Consider the following 18,803-nt stretch of genomic DNA (forward strand, 5'->3'; position numbering starts at 1 on the left):
GCTGAAATCAATAAGGTCTTAAATGCTGAATGTGCAAACCTGGCCATTGACACTAAAATCATATATGGAAAATGAAGAGTTCAAGGACAAAGCAAATGGTAATTAGCCAAATCAGCATGCCCTGAGTGGTGGCAAGCTATGTATCTAGAGCAGAAAAATGGACCATGTTAAAGCTTTAATGCCCCACACTGTATTTCCAGTACTGCCTGCTAGAGGGCACTACTGTGCTACTTGTGATTCACTGAACCTGTGATCTCTGCAGTTTCCAGTCTGTCACTCCTGTATTATTACATGAATAAAAATCTTGAGGTAGTGCACTGCAATTTCCACATAGGTTTATTTATTTATTTATTTATTCATTCATTCGTTCATTTAAATTGGTTCAAGCCTGATAAAAGAAGCGTAATATGCATGATTTTTGTGTGCTTTATTGGAGAAGATAAGATTAATGGCTCAACCATTACACAAAATTTGTAAGTCATACAATATCATATGAAAAATGGGTAAATTAAAATTAAGAGCTTTTTAAAAATATTCAATGCTTTCCCCAACTCTTTGAATATGGTTATACTAATTTCGTCATAATGTTCGGGCACCAATAACAGCGAACGAAAATTTAAAATGACTACCTACTGCCATCTTGTGGTAAAATTGTTATTCACGGAAACCAGGCCCCGGAGTGCATGAAACGTCAGTGCTGCTGAGAACCCTTGCCTTCTGGCCTTCATAATCAAATTAATAAATATTTACATTAAAACCTTTGGAGTCAAGTGCAGTTTTAATATTGTTCAGCACATGTATTCAATTTGCCAGTCACAAGATCCTTATCTCCTTTAACTATTAGCATAATCTGCTTTCTCTTTGCTTAACAGTAAGCTGTCTGCTGAATTGTAGTAAAGTAAACTTACAGTAGACATCATTTATTGGGTGCAGTCTTGGTTGCTGTTTTCAGTATTGCATGCGGCAGCCATTTTATACATGCTGCTCGCTGCACCAGGTGTTTTGAAAGACTGCTGTGGATTCTATGACAAAAGCAGGCACTCTAGACCCCGGCGTGCTTTCAGCAAAGCAATTATCCAAAGATTTTGTCTCAGTGTCACACAATGGAACCACGCACACACACATATATACACACACAGACACGCACACACTCACACACACACACTGGCACACACACACACATATACACACACCCTCAAGCAAATACACACACACTCACACTAGGCCTCTCCTTCAGATGTTGCATCAATCAAAGCCTCTCTCTTTCTAACAGCCCTTGTCACGATCCCCAACCATTTCCATGTGATCCACAACAAGGGCTGATCCGTTTCAGGATTTTGTGCCAACTTCAGTTCTTAATTATTTAATTTGCCCAGTCATACCTTGATCTGAAATTTGTACAAGCATCAGCTACAGCCACAGACTGCATGTTTATCCTAAAGATTTTACTGGGCTCAAGTACAGGAGTGAACCAGCGTAGTTTATAGAGCTGTCAGAGAACTAAAACTGAGGTGACTGATTGGAACAAAAACCAGCATGTGGACCGGCCCTCCAGGACCGGAGTTGTGCACCCCTGATGTAATCTCATTCTAATAAACCAGCAGAGATTCAAACTCTTTCTTTGAAGAATGTGTCTGCACTGAATGTCAGTTTATGCATCAACTTATTCACCTCCAGGAACAAATACAGCAGGTACTTTACAGATGGAAAGTATCATGAATTTTTACAACTGGATATTGCCTCTTAGTCTCTTAGATTAGTGAATGCATCATCCCAAATTCATTGTGATTTTAGTTTTATATTTTAATACATTTTAAGTACTTAATTTTAATTAACTTAATTTCCAAATGATTAGAAATATACAGATATAATTTCATATAATAACTGTATATTATAAGGGTGCTGGGTGTTTGAACAGAATGTTTTTAAAGTAAGTGTCATGGCTCTGCTTCAGATGAGTGACACAGCTGAAAAGATGGCAGTAATGAGTAATTAAAAATACCACAGCGTTCTCAAAAGCATACCAAAGCACATATCTTTATTACTGTAAAGTGAGTTTACTCACATAACTTTAGCAAGTGTGCCATGAATGCATTTGCACAGATAATATCGTACAACAATAATCAAGTGGATGAGATGAACCAAGAGGGCAGCCATCAGAAATGCAAGCAGAGGCCATGTGGTAGTGATCCATTACTTTCTGCAGCCAGTCACATTGATGAATCTAAATCCCATTGATTACTAGCTTTATGGTCGTGATCTTCATTACTGGTCCTGGCAGATCGCAGGGTCAGCTGGTTTTTGTTTTCACCTTAATATCAACAGTTAACTGTGTAATTGACCGCTTCAATTGATCAATTAAGAGCTAGTAACAACAAAAACCAGCAGACCCGGTGGTTTGCCAGGACCAGGAATGTAGATCACTGCTTTATGGCAACACAATACAGACAATCCTCTAAATGATTGTATTTCTGACAAATACACCTAGGAGTTGCAGCGTTGTTGAAATGTGGTCATGCATTAAACATCCATAAACTGTAGAAGATTTACAATGTCAACTGGACTCAATTAAGATGAGTTCCAATTGGAATACAAACAAATGCAAATGCTTTTCCACAAAAAATGTATTGTAAATTATGCTTTTTGATTGCAGAACCCATTAGACCGTGTTTGAGAATAAAAACACCAACAGGTTTAAGGGTGAATGTTGATTGAATGCAGGACCACGCAGTAATTTACAGGGAAAATGAAAGCAGGTGTATGATGCTGTATGAGGCATGTGCTGCATCCAGCGCGGTCTACATGGGCGGGACAGAGCCGGGCAGCAGGTGCGGTCTGTCCTGGGTCAGGGAGAAGGTCTTCCCGTTGCCGGAGGACTCCTGAGGGCTCTTGGCCTCGCTGCTGCAGCCCTGGGGCCCCCTGGACACGGAGGCCCGGGTCCCGGATCCCCCAGGGCGCTGCTCCACCTGCGCCCGCACCAGCAGGGGGCCCTCGGCCTCCTGGGCCCTCAACGAGTCAGAGTCCTGCTGGGACACGGGCGTGGTGTTCTCGCTGGGACTGGGCAGCAGGGTGCTCGCGTTGGACTGCGGGAGACAAGGAGACGTGAAAGCACAGCCTGGGGACGTCCTGCGCTGGACTGCTGCTGTGTGGGTCAAAGGGCATTTCCCACAATGCACCAGAGCCAGAGCGCTGCTGCTGTGTGGGTCAAAGGGCATTTCCCACAATGCACCAGAGCCAGAGCACTGCCGCTGTGTGGGTCATAAGAGCATTTCCCACAAGGCACTGGAGCCAGCTCACAGCTGCCTTGTGCGTCGAAGAGCATTTCCCACAATGCACTGGAGCCAGCTCACAGCTGCCTTGTGCGTCGAAGAGCATTTCCCACAATGCACTGGAGCCAGCTCACAGCTGCCTTGTGCGTCGAAGAGCATTTCCCACAATGCACTGGAGCCAGAGCACTGCTGCTGTGATACAGTGATATGAGAGAGAGTGCCAGTTGCAGTCTCATACTCACGTGCTCTATAGACCCACTGCTACCAGGCACCACTATCTTCTTCTTCCTGGCCATACCAGGGTTCCAGTGGCACACCAGGCTGTCATTCTGAACGCTGTAGTTCTTGTGACCGATCAGCCAGTAGGTCTTCATTTTGCCTTTTCCCTGAAAGTGAGTACAATGCAGGCAGCAGGGCAACAAACAGTATGCCACACGCACGGTCAGTGCCCAATAATGAGATGAACACTAAGTGTCTGTGCTTTACATTTCCACTCATTGTTCTACAGATCACCATCACTCCAACACTCACTCGCCTGTGCTAACTCCTACCGCACCTCTTCAGAAGGCTTCCATGAAATGTCAGCTCAGATTTTTTAATGGTTGTTAACTACAGCACATCATTAGCCAAAATGGCAATAATAGACTGGGCTAATTGCACTTGCGCAAATACAGGCAGAGTTAAGAGGGTGTTAGCATTGTGCTACAATTAAATTCGCATTTGCATCGACCCTCACCAGTTTACACAAGGTACGTTCAGTCATTCAAGCATGTGAGGAATTCAGTGTTTATCATTATCTACACTGCCTAATCAAATGGGGAAAAATTGAGTCTTTATAGAAATCAGTGAGAAATCATTTCGAAGGGATGCCATTTTGCATTACGAATGGTATGGCCATTCCAGCGTGTGAGAAATGGAGTCTGACCTTGACTTCTATCTCCCCCCTGAACTCCAGCTCGTATGCGTTGTCCTTCATGAGGGCGATGTAGGTGTCCGAGCTGGCATGGACTCTTTGAGCTGTCGCACAGGAACACAGGGGCGGCACTGCAGTTTCATGTCTATTTTGGGGGTTAAACAGTGGCTCCAAACCCTCCCAAGTCTATGACCCATTTAATGAGCAAATGCAGTTTCTGTGGCCCAATACAGCCTAACATACCTCCAAATATGGTAATAAAATATTTCACCAACATGTATCAAAGCAGCTATATTTACACTGTAACTAGTGCTACATGTAACTAGGCAGTAGTCTAATTTACCTGGTGTATACTGTATCTATGTTAAAGGAGTATAACACACAGGAAGTTGTTTGTTCACATGTATTCTGCAACCCAGCAGCTGGTCCCGACACACAGTTTAGGAACCACTGTAGCAAATGATCAGGTAAAATAGGCAAAATATCACCTCCTTTTTTGACATGCATATGTTGTTACTTTGTTTTAAAAACCATGCAGGGGCGGCTTTGTCATGAACTCAAGGAACTGAAAGCCAGGCTGGACTGAGAGAAGGCTAACCAGGTTTTCATGCACCTGTCTGAGTAGCAATCTCATTGGTACTCCAAGTAAGACAACGTATTCATGAAAACACTCTCTGCCAGATTTAAAAAAAACTAATCAAAACTGACAAGCAGACACTCTCTCAGTAGCAAACAGTGCTGAATATAAAAAAAACCTCCCCTGAGGAATCAGAAGGAAGCTCCACCTACGCAGGCTGGTCGACTCCATCCGAGAGGCAGTATTGACCGTGTCCCCAAACAGGCAGTACCGGGGCATCTTAGACCCCACGATGCCTGCTACACAGGGCCCTGGGGGAAAATGGCACAGGTGTTAATAAGAGAAATTTACTGCCATCCCATAATATGAGGAAATGCAATAAGGTCCCCTTGCCTAGCAATACTTCAGTTACCCGAACATCTTACATTTTCAGCAGCTTAACAAGATAATAATAGAGTTTGGCCAAAAGTGTGGTTACACAGCGCGATGTGCATGAATTTAATCCTCGGCCTAAAATGAGCCCCCTGGGCGTGATGACTATGGCACTGATGGTTGGTGATGGCGGTGACTCCGTTGGCAGATTCACTGATGGTGGTGACAGCTGTGGTGGTGAAGGCAATGGCGGCAATGTGATAGCAGTTGACAGTGACGGTGACGATGACAGGATTTGCGTGGACTGCAGTGGTGGCGATGGGGGCGACAGCGACGGCGGAGATAGCTATAGAGGTGGCGACGATAACCATGACAACGATAGCAGTGACAGCGACAGCGGGATAGGTCACACACCCGTGTGGATGCCCGCGCGGAGCTGCAGCCTCTTGCCGGGCATGTGGGGTATGTTCACCTGCCGCACTGCCGCCACCAGGTCCAGGGACATTTTGGCGATCTCGTCGGCGTGCTTGTCCCCATTTCTCTCCGGCAGGCCGCTCACCACCATGTAGGCGTCGCCTATGGTCTCCACCTGTTGAGGGAGGGGTATGGGCCATTTTGGCTCAATTTTTACAGTCATGCCATGAAACATCATGTTAAACTCTGGTCAAGTGAGATTTCTCCCCATTATCGAATGGTAAGTTTGTGTTTTGATGCCATTGCCCACACAGACAACACTACCAGTTGTGCATGCCTGCACTCCTCTGATACACACACCTAATGTATGACAACTTCACATAAAACAAATCTCGCAGCATACATCAGGAGAGCTAGCACCAATCAGAGAACAGATATATCTGTAGTTGCTAACTGTCGGTGAGCTATAGGAGCCTATTCTGTCAGCAAGAGGAACTGATGCAGGAGCAAACCTAGATACACTCACCAACTAAAGCTCACCTAATACTGTATTGACTAGTTCCACCACTGCAGACCTGTAGCCATAGTCAGCTGATCACGCGTATCTATGATATCTAAACTCTCACAGCAAGCACCTATACTGACTAAGCCAATCAGGAACAAGTCATGTCACCATGCAGTATGTATCCCTTAAACAGCACAATTTATACGTCAGTCTTGTAAATGTCATTAACATCACATACTAAATTTCCAGTAATATTCTTTTCCTGGTGCTCCTGGGTGGCTCCTCTGAATAAGGCAGTTATTCTAGGGAATGATTGGGCATTCCAAATTAGGGGAAAACTGAGATCATAAAAATGTAAAAAAATAAAATAAAATAAAAAAAAAACATTTTTTAAGTTTTAGATCATTCGAAACCGTAAAAAGATACACCTGCAACATGGCAATTGTAAAATAAAAACATATTTTACATGTAACAGGTGTAAATTAGTATTTCAGGGAACACATGTAGGTCCCGTGCGTACCTTGTAAACGTCATAGGAGTCGATGCGTGTGTCAAAGCACACATACAGGTTGTTCAGCATCTCCACCACTTGCAAGGGAGTGCAGGAGGCGGAGATCATTGTGAAGCCCACTATGTCTGAGAAGAAAATTGTCACCTGGAAAATGAGATGAGAAAAATCAACGCGTAAACAAATCCATGGAGAATTTTCATCAATCATTTGACTCATCCCCAACAGTTAGTAGCAAATATAATATGTGTGGCGGAATACTGTCCGTACAATACTGTGTAGTACCATTAAACTACAGTTAGTGCATTATAAAAGAGAGACAGGAATTCTAAGTATACATCCTTACAAAATATTACTTTTGTAGTAGTATTACTTATGCGCACTTTCACAGCATGGTATATTAAACGATATCATAATATCCGCAACCACTGAAAATAAATGTCCTTGACCAAGTATTAATAATAATAAAATTATTATTATTATTGTTGTTGTTTTTGTTGTTTGGAAGATAGGCAGCATTTATGACCACATTTTCTTCTCATGGAAACTGTGTCAGAGCTGCTTAGAGGGTGAATAGACACAATTTTGCTAAGGAGAGTGTAATGCTTTAGGACCCAGCTGTTAGCCACCCTGGATAAGAGGCACACCATTTTCCCTCGCAGATCCTGTTTTATCTCCTACTGAATATGTAAAACCATAATTATAGGTAATTACTACAACAATGAGAACAAACAAATTGAATGCGTTCATAAATTATGTTACCCCTTTTCCGACATATCTGATAGAGTGGGCTTTTTTCTTCTAAATGGTCTGTGTGTGTTTGTGTGTGGAGAGAGGTCTTTGACATGAAAGAAGTACACTAAATCTGAGAAAAATAAAGTTACATCCCTTGAGAAACTTGCCACAAATTTGTATTTGTAGATCAGCATGATCTTTAAAGAATCAGAAAAGCCCATCACACCAAATTATTGTTTCTGTTATTTCATTACTGAAGTATAAAATGTTACTTGTACAAGTGATATGTTACATGTATAGGGGAAAATGTTATTATAACTGATGGCTGTGTGCTGCTAGGTGCTGCATGCTACTGTGATGACTGTGCTTGTGTTTGTTACTGTGATAGCTGCGCTTGTAGAGGTACTACATGTTACTGTGATGGCTGTGTTCTGGTAGGTACTACATGTTACTGTAATGACTGTGCTGGTAGGTACTACATGTTACTGTGATGGCTGTGCTCTGGTAGGTGCTACATGTTTCTGTAATGGCTGTGCTCTGGTAGGTGCTACATGTTACTGTAATGACTGTGTGCTGGTAGGTACTACATGTTACTGTGATGGCTGTGCTCTGGTAGGTACTACATGTTACTGTAATGGCTGTGCTCTGGTAGGTGCTACGTGTTACTGTAATGACTGTGTGCTGGCAGGTACTACATGTTTCTGTAATGACTGTGCTGGTAGGTACTACATTTTTCTGTAATGGCTGTGCTCTGGTAGGTACTACATGTTACTGTAATGACTGTGCTGGTAGGTGCTACATGTTACTGTAATGACTGTGTGCTGGCAGGTACTACATGTTTCTGTAATGACTGTGCTGGTAGGTACTACATTTTTCTGTAATGGCTGTGCTCTGGTAGGTACTACATGTTACTGTAATGACTGTGCTGGTAGGTGCTACATGTTACTGTAATGACTGTGTGCTGGCAGGTACTACATTTTTCTGTAATGGCTGTGCTCTGGTAGGTACTACATGTTACTGTGATGGCTGTGCTCTCGTAGATAAGCTGTGCCTCGCCTTCTCATAGCTTTCTGCTTTGACGTGTTTCTGTTGACGCAGCTGCTTGGCCACAGATTTGGGCAGCATTTGGTGCAGGAGGTCCTCGGCCAGACGCCTCTGCTGCTTGAGGTCCTCTGTCCTGTCCCTCAGGCTCTGCGCATAGTTCTGAATCCACTCGGTCATCTGCTTGAAGGACAGCAGCACTATGGGATAGATAAGGCAAGCGATGGCCAGCAGGCAGAACTTCAGGCTTAAGCTGGACAGGAAGTCCCTGGATTTCCGCTGGAGCGTTTGCCCGCCCTTTTCCAGCAAGCAGTCCTGTATGTCCACCAGTATGTCAGCGAATGGCGGCACAGCAGGACTGATGGACGCAGAGTTAACCCAGGGCAGCAGGACCAGATCGTTAAACCACTGCTGGGTGGAGTTCAGCCTTGGACTGGCGTTTTGTATCCAGCACTTGTGAAAGGCTTCAGACTGCAGCTTACCAAAGATCAGGCCGCTAAGAGAATGGTGCCAGGAGTTCTGAAAGCTTGTTTCATGCACCAACAAGGGCGATTCATTTAATTGGTAATTGAGTTCTTTGAATATCACCAGCTGTCTTAGAGACAGAACGTTGGCCCAATCAACATTCTGCCTGACTTTCCCGATGTCCTTCTCTAGATCCCCCCAAAACCTAAGAACACGCAATATTGACAGGGATAGGTAAGTTACGTTATCGACGTCCGTGTTTCCTGCTCTCTGAGTTGCATCCATGAACATGACAATGTCATCTTTAATCTCCACGCAAAACTGAGTGAGTTTATCATCGCATGGAAGTCCCTGGCCATCATTACGAACCTGCATTTCTTTACAAATCTGGATAACCAGGTACGGAACATCTGAAGTTGTTAGAATGCAAGTTCCAGGTTCTGACATGTCACCTGAGCCTGCAGCAGTGCATCGACTCCGCTCATTCTGAAGCGCTCCGACGAGGCCGAGTATGATATTAGTCCGGCAAGATGTGAACTCCTGAAACGCATCCTGGGTGGTTCGCCACAACTCCATGTTTGCACTGAGGTCCACGGACACCGAGCCCAAGAGAGACAGAAATGAGATCACGCAGGCTGTCAGAATGCGGCGAACCGTGCGGCTGCTCGCGACCCCAGTGGAGACAGAACACCTAAACGAAGGAAGACAGCGTAGAGACAACTAGCCCAAAAGTAATTTTTCGCCCTAATACATACGGCTTACAAAAAAAACCATGCGATATAAATTCTTGCAGGCTGTACGTTAGAGGACAATTAATTACAACAACATAAAAATAAATGTTGTTGAATCATTATAAATCTGATTGTCGAAACAATGCCAAATAATGTTTTGACGTTTTATATCCAGTGTGGGGTAGGCTACTGGGTTGCTAACTTGTAACATGAACAAAAAAGTGTTACTGTTTTTAAATAACACTCATAAAGAAGAAAAAAGAAATTTACTGGCATTTGTAGTCCAGTAAAATTAAACCCGTGTAATTACATATCACAATTCAATAAAATAATTTAATGAATTCCACTTTGTGTAGCCTAAACGGGTTAATAATGTCAATGATTAATGGCCCTTAGTCTCGCATAACATTCTCCAATTTTATAATATTTTATATAAAACAGACTTTATTCTTATTCTGATTATGATAATAATAATACTATTTTTACTATTATTATTATTATTATTGTATATGTTTATGTATATGATTTTATTAAAAGTATAGCTAAATATTATTAGACTAATAGTAGCTAAATGTTGACATTATTTCTGATGGCCGAAATGTAGCCTATGTGTTTACACACATATATGGAACACAGTGTTAAAAGCAATATTCATATTTAGCATTTTAAAGTTAATCAAACTTGATTTGATAAATATATATGCTATATATTTTCGGTTTATTTCAAGAGAATAACTATACTGAACTATAAAGTTTTTTTCCGTTTCATCTTCCTACCACGCGCAATTTACCTGCAAATCTCACAGTCACTTTCCGTGTCTTCTAGTGATTTTGCTGATGGTCTTTTTCTTGCTTTAACCTTCCTTCGTTGGATTTTAGTAAATGTACCTTTCATAGAAGCAGAAGATAGGGTTCCAGAAGCAAAACAGTCCTTTTTCTTGTACTCCACTGATGACATCGGCTTTCCCCCTTTGGATTAAATACAGTACGGAAAAAGAACTCGATTTGAAAAAAAAAAAAAAAAAAAACCTGAATTAGGCTATCTGTAAATAATGAACAAGTATATCATATTAGTTATGGATACTGTGAATTTTCACGGTTTTCTTTTTAAATGATCACTTTCCATTATAATAATCAACGGTCTTTTCTATTGTGATGCAACGCAATGAACAGCGACGTCCGCTCCATGTTTGTATTATGTGAAATTGATATCTGCCCAGCACGCGGAGTGGGATGCTGCTAGAGAGGTCCATTCAGTTCACTCAGTTGCGGGACAGGGCAACAGACATCTTCAGACATGAAAGACATCACACTGTTATTTTTGAGACGTACGAAAATCCTTATTTTGTTGCATGTGCTAGATAAATTCCATGTTTAGAATGTTTTACACTACTATTTCCTGATATCCTTTTTTAAAATGTATTTTTCCCCAGAAAGCCAAATGTGGAAAATAAGTAAGATAAGATCCGTTTATGGGGCCAATTAAAAGGTAGAATAGGCCTATAACGTATAGGAGTGGTATGTTCTTGTTTACAATAAATTATTGGACAGCCTTACAGACTCTGAGACCTAAATATGCAAACAAGATGGCAACATTCATATCTCGGGATCACGCCATGCTAATATTTTGAAGTATCAACGGGCTAGATTATTGGTTTTGAGTGGGCAACAGGAGAGCAATTTTTTTGCTACGGATAATATTCACACCCCCGATATTGCCTGCTCGCCGCACTGTGGTGTTTGAAATAGGCAAGTATAGACATGGAGTGCATATACAACGCGTATTGATAATTGGGGGTTTAATGGTCGTCCTTTGAGGCTATTATACTGTAACACATAGCCCTTTAATGCATTCCTGTCTTTTCCACGTACCAGATGCGATTCCTCTTATCTTCAGGGAAGTAGGCCTATGAGAATAATTAGTAGTTTTACCTAAAATTATGCTTCTGGAAAAAAAAAAAAAGTTTGAATAAAGAACTTACCGTTGAATACTGGAATAATTGCTGCGACAAATTAAGCTTTTTTAATGATTTACCTAAGGCCAGGCTCACCAACAAGGGAAGCCTTATCATTATTAATTTTTATTTTAATTGTGTTCTCTACCCAGTGCATGGAAGCCTTCCCTTCCGTTGCAACGTCAGAGCAAACAGAGCCAGCGCTGGCAGGGTGCAGGTCTGATGACATACCGTGGTGCTCATCAGGATGGGCCAGCAGCATCGAAATCTTGATGTCAAGACCTGCTATTTAATCTTCAATAATAGCTACATTACATCTACATTACGACCTAACTACGAAGCTGGATCGACAGTGCTTTTGATGGTAAACTGGCCTTGCAGTAATTACTCACAAATACATGCAGGGACGCTTGGGCCATAGGAAAACATTAGCAGGGTAGAATAATTATGTTAAGGTAGGTATGCAAAGTAGTTTGAGCTCATTTGTGATCTTCAGACTACACATTTATGTTATTTATGCATCACTGTTTGCCTTTCAACTATTTACAAAATGAATTCATGTCAAAAATGTCCTTGGGTTTACTGTAGCAGCCATTGTCCTCCCCTCTAACAGCAAAGACCACAATCAAATACATGAGATGTCAAGTCTTGAGAGAAAGTTCCCTGAAATTTTATTTCCAAAGAAAGAAAAAAAAAAACAGGAATTTCTGCAGCTTTGGGAAAAAATAGCTTTGAGACAAATTTATAAGATTCAGTGGACACTTGTTTCTGCAGAGAAAAAATTCTCAAGCCAAATTCACATTGGATTAAAAAATATCTGCCCATATAATATATAATAATAAATAAATAATTAAAGCCCTAATAACTCCACTTGATAAGGCACAGTCAGTGGTTTAAGAACTCACTATATCACTTAAGAGATAAACGGAAGTCACACGGAAGCCTGTAAATCAGGGCTGCCCAACCCTGTTCCTAGTGAACAACCATGCTGCACGTTTTCATTTCAACCCTAATTTGGCACACCTGATTCTACTAATTAGGAGCTCAAAAAGATCTCTAGCTGTTAAACGAGGTGTGCTCTTTTGTGTTGGGGTGAAACCCTACAGGACGGTAGATCTCCAGGAACAGGGTTGGGCAGCCCCTCTGTAATCTAACTTTCACCCAAGTAACTGCCTGTGTGAACACACTTCATTTCAAGTCCAACAAAGTTCAAAGGGTTTCAAGAGCATACCCACACTGGCAGTCGTCAGTATTGCTTGCATGGATACATACAGAAACAGAAACGGCATGAAGTAGGTCAGGCATAGGCAACCCTGATCCTGGCGTGACAGAGGAGCTCCTGGTTTTTGCTCAAACCATTAACAACATAATTGGATTGGTTATGTTTTACGAATGCAAGCAAGCATGTGCTGGAGGTACTAAAGCTTTAACCATTCAGGCTGCTCATAATAATTCACCGATATCTTGGACTCAAGCTCAGATGAAACAAAATACAAGACCAGGGTTGCCGACCCCTGATGTAGGTAATGGGTGATGTGGGACCCTGAACGCTCACCATTTCCCCTCCAAAATGTACACAGAAAGTGTATAAAAATCAAAACTACTCCATAAACTAACAATGCCCAAAATATAACACCACAGGCCAAACTGAGCCTCAGTGCTGTAAGATGTATACATTATGCGTTTTTGAATCACATTAACCCTGATTCCACCTGCAGTGAGAAGGTGTCACGCATGACATCACCACTGCGTGTTCAGTCAGATAAACCCAGCTGCACTCACACAAAGCCCCAAGTGATGGGAGAGCATCACGCGTCCCCAAACGATTCCCCTCACACCCGGATTACACAACAAATGGGTGAGCATTACAGCCCAGCAGAGCCAGTGCATCCTCACTTTGTTCTTCCTCATGTTAGCTGTTTTATATGCCATTCTATATGGCAACATGACCACCTATGTTGGTCAGGGCCAATCAGATTTAGCTCAATTGTTTTTATTGTTTTGCCACTGTAAGTAACTACCAAAGCAAAATGAAAAACTAATCTAAAAGCAGACGCATGAAGAACTTGCATTCCCAAGAAAGGAGCACAATTCCAGCGAGTTGAAAAATTATTTTTGCGATTTTTAAAACAAGTATCTCTTAATTTCATCCAGTTTACCAAATCATTGGTCATCTAGCAGGATAATGGGTTACGTTATCATGCAAGCAAGGCATCTAACCCTGTTCTTTTTGACCAAGCAAGTAACTATTAGTAAACTTTGTCAAATCTATTAATTATAACACCTGTTGGGTAACTACACCAAACAACTATCAATTAAAATATGATTAGTTATGGTGAAAAACAAATGTTTCACTGCTATGTCATTATTTGCACAAAATATAATATTCTGAGGTCAAACAATTATATCTGACCAATATTCTCATGTCCCCATGTCTTATATTAAAATTTAAAGACATTTTTGAGGTGTGATCAATGTTGAAACTGCTGATAGCTTCTTAAAATGTTTCAAATACACAAGAGCTCTCTGTGAGCCCCATTTCTGTGGCTGGTTTTGAAATTTTCCATCAGTTTAAGCATGTCAGTGTTTTATACCAAAAAAATAAATAGAACTCTAAAATTCAGTAAAATTTTTTGATCATCTTGTGAAAAAAATATCATGACAATTATTCAGTGCATTGCAAATCCCATCACATTTTCTGGATTATAAATATAAATCACATCCCCTCCAACAACACAAAATTTAAAAAACTATTATTTTTGTAACTAAGCGAGCTATAACCATAGTTTATATAACATTTAAACTTCTTTTAAAAATTACTTTAAAATTACTCACATACATCTACCCCCACCCCACCCCATCAGAGAACACGCAATATGACAGAAGGGCAGCAAAAACAAACTTGTGTAGAATCCCTCCAATCAAGGACTTGATGTCATTGCTGTCCTCTAGGGACTGACTTCCTCATTTGCGGTCAGAACCTGGTGAGGTTAAAAGTAATGATTAAAACAGTCATTGGCTGAACCATCAGTTCCTGCCTTGCAGAATGGACATTTACCGCTTGGTGCGACACGTCAGCAATCATTAAAGAGACGACAGTCTTACCGTAGGTTCTCGTTAATTTAATCAAAGTGAATCAATAAAAAAACACCATCCAAACAAGAGCAAAGCCACCATAAGTTATTATTAGTCTGAATTCACTGAAGTTAAGGTAGACACAGGTGATAAAAAAACCTCACTCCAAACAAGTATGCATATATCTTTGCAGCATCACCAATTCCATGCTTACTTCCTCATGAAATCACTGCAAGTAAGGGCGCAACCATTTCACATTACTGAACAAACTTTATGAGATATCACTCAGGATTAAAGCAATAGTTTGTACCATCTTGTGCTACCTGTGAGTTATTCCAGAACGACTAGAGACGAAGGAAAATCAGGGCCCAAGAGACCTTATAAAAAATACTGGTTTTGTGGAAACATTCTGATTTCATAACACAAAGTTATGCAATGACATAAACAAGAACACAATCAGGTTATGCGTTAAATTAAAGTCTTTGGAAATTAAATAAATAAGATGGTAAAAACTACTCCAGAGGCAAACACAGAGCAGGCCTGTCCTCAGGGCCAAAGCTACGAGCAGTTAAGAGATATATTATGTCTTGTAAAGACAAAAGAAAGCCACAGCACCAACGTGAGTTAGGAACTGCTTGAAGACACCAGTGGAAGCACTGTACGTTGAAGTCAAAATTTCCAAATGATATGAAATTGTACAAATCACAATAGATATTTTAAGGGGGCAATTCAATTTCACACAATAAATTTAGCCATATTCATGAATGTCTGAATATGAATTGAGGGCTGTATTAGCATTAATTTCATTTTCCTAAATTATTTTATCCAATTATCAACTTACTCTAAACAATTAAGTTTCATGTTAAGCCTTCTTAAATGATATGTATTATTTTAGTGCTATAATATCACTTTTTATTGCACAATTCATCCTACCTGGATGGGCAGTTTGCCAAAAATAACCAATTTAAACTAGTTTAAATTGTACTGTTTGCCAGAATTTGTTTAATATTTTTGTTTACTTCCAGATGGGTAACTTCACTTCGACTGAATTGCCCCATTTTGCAGTCTACATCTTAAAACGCCACTTGAATGCTTGCACTGGTGCTTTCAATTACATGACATTCTGCAATAAGAATGACCTTCTTAGAAAGTAGTTTTATGCAGGAAGAACTGTGTTAGGTCAATTCTTAAATTTGGGAAATACAGAGGAATTCTACATTAAATTATTTTTTTGTGCCACACATCTGTTACCGAATGGATTCAGCAATCAATTACGATTATTCATGGCATTCATTTGCTCACAGAAAGGAGGAAAGAGAAGGCAATTTCTGCACAGAACTGGTTCACTCCCAACACCAAAATCCTGCAAATTGATTTTCTGTCAAATTCCAGAATTTTCTAGACAGCCATTCTGAGGAGGGACAAAAAAACAAAAACAAAAAAAAAGCAAAAGGACAGGACAAGGCCATGGCTGGAGAGGCGAAAGACAGAAGGAGAACGTTGCCACCACCAAGAACAAAGCGTCTATACCTTGCTTCTGAAGAGGGGCTTAGCGCCAGGTCCACAGTACTCATTGTAGATGAGTTTGAACAGAAAGAGGTGGAAGAGCGTGATTAGGGAGGCCACGCTGAACCAGAACAAGAAGGGCAAGCCCGGGTACTGCTTGGCCATGTGGTCCTCGTGGGCCAGGATGGCCTTGACGTGCAGCGTGTGCCGGAGGTCCTGCAGGTGCGTCAGGTCGGTGGAGATGTACAGCAGCGGAGTGATGGGCTGGGTCACCATCACGGGGAAGGTGTGTCCCTTCACCTCGGAGGTGAGCTCCACCGGCTCGTTCATGCACCCCGCCTCGCAGGCGTACAGCTTGACGGGCTTCTCCTGGGGCTTGACGGACACGTGGAGGAAGGGCTTGCCCTCGGCGTCCAGCAGGACCGCCAGGTTCATCAGGTCCTTGTTGTAGTGGATGCCGCGCAGCGAGTAGCTGTTGTGCAGGACGTCCGGGTCCGCCTGGAACTGCAGGTGGTTCTCGGTGAACTGCAGCCCGCCGAAGCTGAGCACCATGCCCTGCATGACGCCGTGGGCCCCGGCTGCCACCAGCACCTTGCAGCCCCTCTTCTGCAGCGTCAGGTTCCACAGCGTCACCAGCTGCAGGATCTGGGCCACGCTGCTGACCCGGGCGGGCCACAGGTTCTCGGCGTGCATGGTGGCGTGGCCACTGAAGCAGTGGTCCGCGTAATTCAGGCTGGACTCCAGCCGCTCGTGCTCGTCCGCGCTTATCCTTCTGTCCAGCAGGGGCGCTGTGGACGTGGAGAGGATGTAATACAACGTGGTGTTCACTGTGTGGCTGGACGGCGTGTGGGAGTCTGTAATCTTTCTCATCTCAACCCCTGCAAAAGACAAGAGGAACAACGTTGAACACATAGACAGGCTGGAACACCACAGTCACTCAAGACTACACTTTTTTCCAATCATGTTCATATTTAATATGAAATATACATATTTTATATTCATATTCTGATCTCCCATGAAACCAGTGAGTTGTATCCACCGTCTGCCAAGAGAAAGATGACATATCCTTCACAAATAAAATTTGGCTTTTGATAAATTATTGATCTCCAAATTACCTGAAATGAACAGATCCATCCAAGCCTGCAGGTGATCCTGCATGAGATCCTCTATATTGGCTCTTAGTAGATCCCCAATCTCCTTCTTGGCCCCATCTCTCAGCTTGGTGAAGGTCTCCTCAAGTTTTGAAGACTCAATGGGTTCAGATATGTGGACCACTGACACCATGTTCTCCATGTATTCTGATTTTGCAGCTACCTGTAGCCGGCTGGGTATTTTTTTGGCGGCTACTACCACCAACACAATGTGGTTCTTTTCAGTCAGTACTCGACCAGTGGATAGGATGAACTCCTTGTCATCCGTCTTCTCCAAGCTGGCCGAAAACTTGTTTCCAAAGGAGGGAGAGGGCGAAGTGACGTCGAAGGTGGCCGTCCTGTCGAAGGGATTGGTGACGTGAACCCGCTGAAGGTAGACGTTCGGCCGGCTGCGGTGCGCTATGAACTCCTCTCTCACAGTAACGCAGTCCCGGGAAGACTGGCTTGTTCCCGGTATGATACAGCGTACGGACAGAACGGAACCCTTCCGGTACCAGAGCACAGAAGCCTGTGCCTCAGAGCGCTTCCCTTGCATGTCCAGGGTAACGACAGGGGAATACTCTGTCAAGTGAACCGGGGGTGACCCTGCCTGAGAAGAGGAACTCACCCAAAGTTTGTTGGAGTCAATGTCCACCAAGAAATGCCCATTACCGACCACGGCAGGGGCGACGACTTTGCTCTGGGGACTAAAGACAACCCCTTCTCCCCGATCAACAAGTGGCTTCCATCTCAGGGTTTCAGTCTGTAAACAAACGCCTGCTGCTCCTCCCGATTTCCCTGAGGCACTCAAAAACTTCAAAATTCCATCGGAGCTGAGATACCAATAAAAAATCAGGAACATAAGTAATACAATAAGAACCCTTCTAGCCCAGCTACTGGATAGCAAACCAGGTAGGCCCTTTAGTCTTTGCTGGAGCCACATTTTATCGTTTTTATATTGAAAAAAATCTATCATTTATGTCTTATAGTCTTCCGGCAAAGTCCTATCACAGATCTGTTAGATAGTTATAAGGACTGTACACATTTTAATTAAGTTACACGGGTGCCCTGACTAACATAAGAAGTTAGCGAATAATGTGTAACTACGTAGTTGGACAGATAAGATGACCAGGTAGCTGGCTAGCAAGCTATCTTTCACGTCAATATTGTCGTATCTCAGTTTAGCTAGTTAGTTACCCCGCTAATTATCTTCAGATTTAAATTACTTTTGTCGTCGGTCTTATACTATTGTCAGTTGTACGCAAGATCATCAATTATTTGTGCTTAAACAGCAGGAGCAAAAATGTATTTCCTCATCTGTGTAGCTAGCCAGCTAGTTAGAAAAGTCGACGCGCTTTGTTTTAACACAAAGTAAGCTAGCTATCTGTCTCCCTAGCTAGCTCACAAAACAATAAAGCCAGGTTGTTTAATCTTATTTCACATTTTAGCAACGGAACACCTGTCCCAGCATGCATATGTTTCCCAATTTCACATTTTCGATAGTCTGTCAGTTCCTCTTCCTGGTAGTCGTTTGTTTTCGCTTCACCATTTTTTCGATCACAGCATTCGTCCTGACACTTCTGGTTTCAGTGCCGTAAACCAAGTAAA

At 42.3% G+C, this 18,803-nt stretch overlaps 2 protein-coding genes across 3 annotated transcripts; both read right to left on the reverse strand.

Moving 5' to 3' along the window:
- Positions 1–2,021: 2,021 nt before the first annotated feature.
- Positions 2,022–12,002, reverse strand: LOC135233876 (atrial natriuretic peptide receptor 1). 2 transcript variants are annotated; one of them, XM_064297805.1, is made up of 7 exons: positions 10,321–12,002; positions 6,571–9,490; positions 5,546–5,720; positions 4,972–5,070; positions 4,195–4,286; positions 3,512–3,655; positions 2,022–3,083 (listed from the first exon to the last, which is right to left on the reverse strand). In XM_064297805.1, exons 2-7 carry the CDS (start codon positions 6,775–6,777, stop codon positions 2,799–2,801), a joined length of 1,002 nt encoding a protein of 333 aa, XP_064153875.1. In that variant the 5' UTR covers positions 6,778–9,490; positions 10,321–12,002; the 3' UTR covers positions 2,022–2,798. The 2 variants fall into 2 exon arrangements, with proteins under 2 accessions (XP_064153875.1, XP_064153874.1); XM_064297804.1 differs by lacking the exons at positions 2,022–3,083; positions 3,512–3,655; positions 4,195–4,286; positions 4,972–5,070; positions 5,546–5,720 and having other exon boundaries at positions 6,782–9,490.
- A 123-nt stretch (positions 12,003–12,125) lies between these two features.
- kiaa2013 (KIAA2013 ortholog) lies at positions 12,126–18,779 on the reverse strand. Its single transcript, XM_064297802.1, has 3 exons — positions 17,181–18,779; positions 16,090–16,943; positions 12,126–14,465 (listed from the first exon to the last, which is right to left on the reverse strand). Exons 1-3 carry the CDS (start codon positions 18,169–18,171, stop codon positions 14,433–14,435), a joined length of 1,878 nt encoding a protein of 625 aa, XP_064153872.1. The 5' UTR covers positions 18,172–18,779; the 3' UTR covers positions 12,126–14,432.
- Positions 18,780–18,803: the final 24 nt, after the last annotated feature.

This window comes from Anguilla rostrata, chromosome 11, assembly GCF_018555375.3.
Source record: "Anguilla rostrata isolate EN2019 chromosome 11, ASM1855537v3, whole genome shotgun sequence".
In the NCBI taxonomy this organism is placed as follows: domain Eukaryota; kingdom Metazoa; phylum Chordata; class Actinopteri; order Anguilliformes; family Anguillidae; genus Anguilla; species Anguilla rostrata.